Source organism: Furipterus horrens, unplaced genomic scaffold (assembly GCF_987537825.1).
Source record: "Furipterus horrens unplaced genomic scaffold, mFurHor1.1.pri manual_scaffold_11, whole genome shotgun sequence".
Taxonomy (NCBI): domain Eukaryota; kingdom Metazoa; phylum Chordata; class Mammalia; order Chiroptera; family Furipteridae; genus Furipterus; species Furipterus horrens.
Genome location: NW_028327181.1, coordinates 9,849,231 through 9,856,938, shown reverse-complemented (window position 1 = coordinate 9,856,938; position 7,708 = coordinate 9,849,231). Strand labels below are relative to the sequence as shown.

Here is a 7,708-nt window from a genome sequence, read left to right as displayed (position 1 = left end):
GAAATTCAAACTGAAAACATCTTTATCCCCAGCTGTAGCAGAGAACCAGTTGATTCACCAAAGTGACACGTACTTCGACTTTAGCCAAGATTGAGAAACAATACCAGGCCGACGCCTGGCTCCCTTCCTCCTCGCAGGTGGCCGTGAAAGCAGGGGACGCCGCCCTGGCGACCTCCCCAGGGATCGTAGACACTAACCAAGGCTTCCTAAACATTACATCCTGCTTAACCGCCAATTTCAAACTTCCAAGACTTCCCCTGCCGGGGTTGCCCTTCCCGGATTCCCATTGGTCATGAGTGAAAGGAAGGAACAATTTGATTGGCTCACCCTGTCACGTGCTCTCTCCCTTTAAGGACTTGGACAGGGCGTGGCTGATTCGCAGATGTCCTTCATAGGTACGGGCGCTCTGATAGGTCCAGATGTGATTGGACCCCGCCCGAGGCGTTTCGGTTTCAAACAGGACGGCGGGAGGCGCAGAGCAGCGCAGAACGCGGACTAGCGGGGGCCTCTGAGCGTGAGTCTGAACCCCTCCCGACGTCCAGTTCTCCCCGACCCCACTCCACAAGACCCGGGAAGGGCCTTCTCTACCCACACCAATCCCGCTCTTCCTCCCTCAGCGAGGAGGACGGTGGTCCCGCCCCCAGGGCTGCCGGCAGGGAGTCAGGCAGGCTTCTCGAGCAGGCGGTGGGCGCGCCCACTTCCACGGGGGGCCAAAGGGTGTGCGATGCGGGTGCCGGGGCAGGAGTTGTTTCTCTCTGAACCGGGGTGGGGTGCTCTGGTGCTCTGCCCTGCCTCCTGTCAGCACCCCTTCATTATTCTGTCTAGTGGAGTCCGGCAGCAATTTATCACCCGTGTGACCTTAGTTTACTTTAGTGACTTCATCCTCGGGTATCCATCCATCACCTGCTACTTCGGGCCTCTTTCACTCGGTCCTGCCCCTCTGGTCTCCCTGCTGTTGTTGGAGAAAGCCAGGTCCGGCCTCAGGGCCTTAGCTCCGGCCGATCCTTAGCCTGGGGTATTTCTCCTGTTATCGGCAAGGCTTGCTGGTCACTCCCTTCAGGGCTTGGTTCACATGTTACCTTCTCAGTAAAGTCTGCACTGCCCACACTTAAAAATTGCCCGTGCACACACACACACACACACACACACACACACACCCATGCCCTAGTTGCCCACCCCTTGCTTGTATTTTTAACCTCATAACAATCATTGCCCCAAATATTATGTAATTTGCTCATTTCCATTCATTCATTCAGTAACTATTTAATAGCACCTATCATATTCCACACTATGTGCCCCTACTATGTGAGGATAAAAATCCCTGCCTTTGTGCTTACATTCTAAGGGGGAGCAGATAATAAACAAATTTGTAAGTGAGCGAGTATGTCAGATAAGTGCGCCACCTGTTACAGGGAATAAAAATCTGGTTTTTATTCTGTCATCAAACTGAATATCCCAAGACTCGTGTAGCGGCTGATCTTCACCTCTCTGTCCCTGATATCTTGAGGAAGATCAGGATCTCTCAAACCCTTTTTCCTTGAAGCATCAGTACACACTTGACCTTCTCTTATCTCCTTTAAGCAGTGGGGAGATGTTGAAATTCAAGTATGGAGCACGGAATCTGCCGGATGGTGGTGTTGCCGAGCCCATTGCCAGCCGGGCCTCCAGGCTGAATCTTTTCTTCCAGGTAACAGGCTGCCAACTGCTCACCTGAGTTTGTTTCCTTGGAACTTTCTTGTCACTCACTGTTGCTTCTATTATAACACTGAGGCTAATCTAGGAGAAATTCCATTTGGTGTTTTGTATGTCCTGATAGCATTGGAAAGAGGAATCACTGTACAGACGGGAGTAGATAGCTAAACCTGCCCTTAAAGGAAGTTTTTATTTATTTATTATTATTTCCCACACTTTATACTTCTGTACGAATGTTCTGCCATTTACTAAAGAAGAGGAGCAAATGAACAAAGGCACGCCACACTAAAATTTCTGTAGGCGTAATCCTATTTCTTTTTTATTCAAAGGATGTTTATATTTTAGATTAAAAAAAAAAAAGGTTGATAAATACCACACTGGCAAAACCCACCTCTCTCTTAAGATGTAGGACATTTCCATCACCCTGGAAGTATTAAAACTTAATATCATGAGATTGTATCCAAGTAGACTTCTAATTCTTTTGTTTCTGATATTGATGGAATGCCCTTGATGTAGAAATCTTGTCTGACTTGTGTATTCACAAGTCAGGGGGGAAACATAACTAGTGGTGAAGATTTAGGTTTGAATTCTAGCCGCAGCCCTTGTGAGCTGTGTTACCTTGGGTGAGTCAGTTACCTCCTCTGAATCCATTTGCCGCTCTTTAAAATAGAGGTTATAACACCTAATTCACAGGACAGTTGTGAGGATTAAATGCGCTAATTTGTGAAAAGCACTTAGCTCCTTGCCCAGCTCTTGGTAAAGACCTTTATAAATAGTAATATTAGTTATAGAAACAATACATTTATGTTCCCTTAGCAGTGATTATATTTAGGAGGGTATTTATGTAGAGAACCTGTGTGATAATAAGTACTAATATGTTCTTGATGATTCTTATTTTTATTTTCAAAATATTTGTATTGGCAAATGTTCAAACAGATCAGAATGGAGATAGATTGAAAGCTTAGGTTGTTTTTCGGGACCGTCCACCTCTCCATTTTAAGTCATGAGATATTTTTCACAAATGAATAGTCTGTCTCTAACCTTAGCTGATTGGTGTGCTTCCACTTTTTAGCCCTTTCATCATTTTTTACTCCAAAACATTCCCAATTTATTACAAAAATTTAAAAGAGCTTATAATGTGCTGATTATGTAATAACTATGGCTTCCAGTGTGCTGGGCACAGAACCAGCATGTTTCTGATTATCTGTCTTCAGCCCAATACTAGTAGGGACTATTCTTAGTTACATTTCAAATAGGAGGAAACATATATTAGGGAGGCAAGGACTCGTCCAGGATCATGCAATTTGTACATGGCAGAGCCAGGGTCTATTTTTGGTCTGTCTGACTCCAGATGCTGGTCATGTAACTACTGGGCAACACTGCCAGTATATGGCAGTTTATTAAATAACAGTAAGTGCCATCATAACAGTAAGCATTGGGGGTAAATCCCCAGGTCATCTTTTTTTAAATGCTGAGTTTCTCCTCACCCCCAGGAAAGCCATCATTTGCAAATGTAGCATATACTTAACATTTGCCTAGTGTAAACAGCTGAGGGTTCTGTTCTTTCTCCATAAAATGCCATTTAAATGAAGTTTTAATAGAGTGGTGATTTTGTTTTCCATTCAGGTAAATACTTTACAGTGGGTTCCAAGTTCTACTTAGTAGTACTACCCAATGAACTCTAGGTCAGTATTTGGCAGACTTAGATTTTTGAGTCAGTAAAATTTCACAAATTTGCTGGGCTGACTCGGTTTGCCAGCTTTTTATTTTGCCAAGTAAGGTAGGTAAAAAAAACAGATAACAACAAAAAAAAACCCTTATTATCTTCTGGTCCTTTTAATTCATAAAGAAAGGATATTTTAAGAAACACCAAGAGAAAAAGGACATAATTTCAGAATAAAAGACCCTTAAAAAATTTGAGTACATTTAGTGTTATAAAAGAGTCATTATGTGGTGTTCATTTTTTTCTTATTTCATGGCAGACTTGAAAACTGTGAAGAATCATTACAGTATTTGGCAGCTGCTCCTCTACTTAGTCTACACTCATTTAAGAACAGAAGAAAAGCTTTTATTTTTCTGTGTTAGTGATAGAACTGTAAAATGACAGCTACTGTGGCCAGTGCCTCATAATCCTGGCTGAGGTTTGACTCTCTTGGGGGGGCTTGTTAATGAAACAGATTTTAACCTATAAACTGGAAAATTCTAACTCAATAGGTTGCAAATAGCACCAGAAAGTCTGTTTTTTGTTGTTGTTTGTTTTTAGTTAATTTTTCCAGTTCTCCAGGTGATTCAAATGTAACCAGTCTGTTTCTGCTATCCAATGCTGTGTAACAAACTATGTACTCACCAAGTTTAAAACAACAGTATTTTATTTTTCTTATGATTCTCTGGGTTGGCTGGATTGAACTTCCGCTCCACTCTGTAACATCAGCTGGGGTCACTCAAGGGGCCATACTAGGCTGGGAGCGTAGCCAGGACTGGAACATCTGGGTGTTGACAGCAGGCTGGGGCATCCCAGAGTTCTTCTACCTCATCTCTGTTCATTATGAGATCTTTCATTATTCAGTAAGTCTAACCCAGGGTTTGTAGTTTTTTTTCTGTGAATAATAAGTATTTAGACTCTGTAGGCCATATGGTCTTTGCTGCGACGACTCAACTCTGCCATTGTAACACAAAAGCAGCCATAGACAGTGTGTAGATGAATGAGCGTGGCTGTATTCCAATAAAGCTTTATTTATAAAAACAGGTGGTGGGCCAGTTTGCTGAACTGTCTAGCTTAAGCTTCTGTATATGGTGGCTGGCTTTCCAAAAGAGCAAAAGCAGTGTCACATGTGTCATATTCTGTTGGTTGACGTGAGACACAGAAACAGCACAGATTCAGGGGTACGGGAAAAAGACTCCAGCTCTGCAGCTGTTGATGGGAGCAGCAGAAAGACCACCACACAGTCTATGGCCCGACACGTGGGGTCCATTGCTCTAGATCAGGGGCTGCCAACTCTTGTCCTTGGCAACCAGGTATGGAGTATAAGTGAGTCAAATAGGCCAGGGGGAGGAATGCAATTCAGGTCTGCAGTGAAATGCAGAACACATTCGCTACCCAGAGGGGCCTTGTTACACCGCTGCAGCTCAGAGTCACAAGGCAGGATTGTGGGGCGGTGTTGCTAGATCCACCAGCGTTTTAGGAGAAGCCAGAAATCTTCCCTTTCCCCCACTTTTTGGTGAAATCTGATTTTTCAATATTGGCAGATAATTCAAATTATTTTACACACCACAGGCCAAACAAAACATGTCTGTGGGCTAGATACAGTCTGCCAGTTTACAACTGCTGCTCTAGATCATGAATGAATTCAGCTTTGGTATAGTTACTCCATTTGTTCTACTTCAGATTGTTCAAGTGGATTAAAGAAACCGAAGTTATATTAATAAACCTCTGGGCGCACATGATAGAAGTGGCCATCCTTGTTTCCTATTGTAGATACATGGAGACATGTCAAGACCGGCAGGGTCCAGAATGAATGTTCCTGTGAGCCTCAGACCATTAAGAAAGAAGGGCCTTTTCTAATTAATGGCATGTATGTGAAGTTTTTCTTCTCAGGTGCTGGTTACAGAAACCCACACTAATGGAATTGTATAAGTGATAACTTAATGACTGTCAATTGATGTCTCTTTAAAGAATGAAGCCACAGAATCGTGCGGTTAGTGTGTGTCGTGAGCAGTTAGTCGAGTTGGTGGTTTGTAATTTACTCTGTGTGGATGGATGTTACTGATCAAAGCTTCTCATTATTGACAGTGTCTCCATCTGCTGTTTGCTGTTTTTAGGGGAAACCACCCTTTATGACTCAACAGCAGATGTCTCCTCTTTCCCGAGAAGGGATATTAGATGCCCTCTTTGTGCTCTTTGAAGAATGCAGTCAGCCTGCTCTGATGAAGATTAAGCACGTGAGCAACTTTGTCCGGAAGTGTAAGTTGGGAGAACTGTTTCTAGAAAACTGTCCCGTTAGAGAAAACTGGAAGGATGCCAGAGGCAGAGTGAGTGAGTGGTTGCTGACCGTGGGTAAGAATTCTGCTCTTAGACCCAGTTTTAAGGTCAGGTTCCACCTGCTGTAGTTGGGAGACCGGATAAGTCAGACCTCTTGGTTGCAAGTGGCAGAAACTCAGCTAGAACTAGCTTATGCCAAAAAGTGAATTTATGGCTCATGAATCTGAGAAATGCAGGGATGGGTCAAACTTTAGGCATGGCTGGTTCCAGGGATTAAATAATGTCCTCTGGCCCATTCCTCTACTCGCTCAGGGTGGATTTCTCCATTAGGCATAGTGGGCACAGTGGTTAGGTCCTGTCCCACAATATTTAATTTTGGCAGATTTAATTAGTTTAATTTGTTATAATTTATTTTAAAATCATAAGGAAAATATGAATATAGAAATTTGTAATGGTTCTGGATTATATTCATCATTATGCCACTGTAGTCATAAAATATATATAATTTTTGAATTTTTTTTTTTTTAAATTAAGAAAGGAGCCAATGAAAGCAAAAGTGCCTGGGGCCTAAATTGGCGCTGCCCACACCCTGTTCTTGGCTTCCACTTGGCGGGGAAGTTGGCTGCTGGTGCCCCAGTTTCATATTCTTTTACCTTACACCAGTGGTGATTTTGTCCCGCAGGAACACTTAGCAATGTCTGGAGACATTTTTGGTTGTCAGAATTTGGGGGAGGGGAGGGGAGAGAGGTAGCATCTAATGGGTGAGGGCAGAGATACTGCTAAACATTCTACAATGCATGGGTCAGTTCTCCACAACACACTGTAGAATTATTGGGCCCAAAATGTCAGTTGTGCCCAGGTAGGAAACCCGGCCTTATGTGACTTTGCAGTGTGACTAACTACCCTAAATTTAGTGGCTTCAAATAATGATCATTGATGAACTTTCATGGTTCTGTGGGTTGACCGGACTCAGCCGAGGATTTTTCCGCTCTGTGTGATGTTGGCCAAGGTTTCCGGCACCAGGGACTCTTCTGGTCTGTAATGTTCAGATGGCTCACCCAACGTTTGGCATGCTGACCAGAAGGCCTGGCTCAGCTGGGGGCTCTGGGACGACTGGGCCCTTTTCTCCTGAAGTCTCCGTGGCTCCTCTATGTGGTCTCTCCATCAGGGGTCAGCCAACTACAGCCTGGGATGCCTGTTTTCTAAACCAAGTTTTTATTAGAACACAGCTGCTCTTACTTGTTTAGGCATTGCCTATGGCTGCTGTCACATTACAGTGGCATTTGAGTCATGGTGACTGAGACCTTGAGGCCTATAAAGCCTGAAATATTTAGCCTCTGACCCATTAAGGAAAAGCTTGCTGACCCCTGACCTGCATGGTTTCTCTAGCAGAGATGTTTGGACTTTCAAAAGCACAAAAGTAGAAGTGGTCAGGCCTTCTTAGGGCTTAGGTCTGGAAGGGACACGGGATCTATCTGGCTGTGTTCTGTTGTTTGAAGCGAGTCATAGGGCTGCCCAGATTCCATGTGCCAGGGACCTACACAAAGGCATAGATTCTAGGAGGCATGGGTCACTGGGCACCATCTTCAGAGACTGGTTACCCACCCAATATTTATCTTTCACTCTGTTAATACAATGTCAGGGAGCATTGTAACCAGCTCTGCTTTGGATCATTTGCCGCCCCCCCCTTGACCAGATACTGTGATTGGTCTCATCTGGGTGACCAGGGGTTTAGGGCACTGTGATTGCCAGGACCTCTTGGCATGGGGGATGTGCAGGTACCCAAATGAACTGGGAGTTTTGAATAGATAAAATCAATGTATGTCAAGTACAGTGACTTCAGATATTTATGTGTGAACCTTGTCTGTCCTCAATTTCCTCATCTGTAAAGTGGGAAAATCCATCTCTAATAAGGCTATGTGGGGCTTGAATGAGTTAGTGCACAGACCAGGCTTATCATGTTGCCTGGCACATGGAGACACTCAGTCAGTGTTACCCAATGATAGTCATAAACCTCATCGACGTTTAATATATTGT

The 7,708-nt window shown here is 43.9% G+C and overlaps 1 protein-coding gene across 8 annotated transcripts in view; it reads left to right on the top strand.

Moving 5' to 3' along the window:
* The first annotated feature begins 1,591 nt into the window (after positions 1–1,591).
* Positions 1,592–7,708, top strand: part of CIT (citron rho-interacting serine/threonine kinase) — a 151,440-nt gene continuing 145,323 nt past the window's right edge. For all 8 annotated transcript variants that reach the window (XM_090292492.1, XM_090292491.1, XM_090292496.1 and 5 more), the window contains exons 1-2: positions 1,592–1,687; positions 5,512–5,653. In XM_090292492.1, the coding sequence (XP_090148618.1) occupies positions 1,592–1,687; positions 5,512–5,653 (238 nt within the window). The remainder of the gene's footprint in view (positions 1,688–5,511; positions 5,654–7,708) is intronic.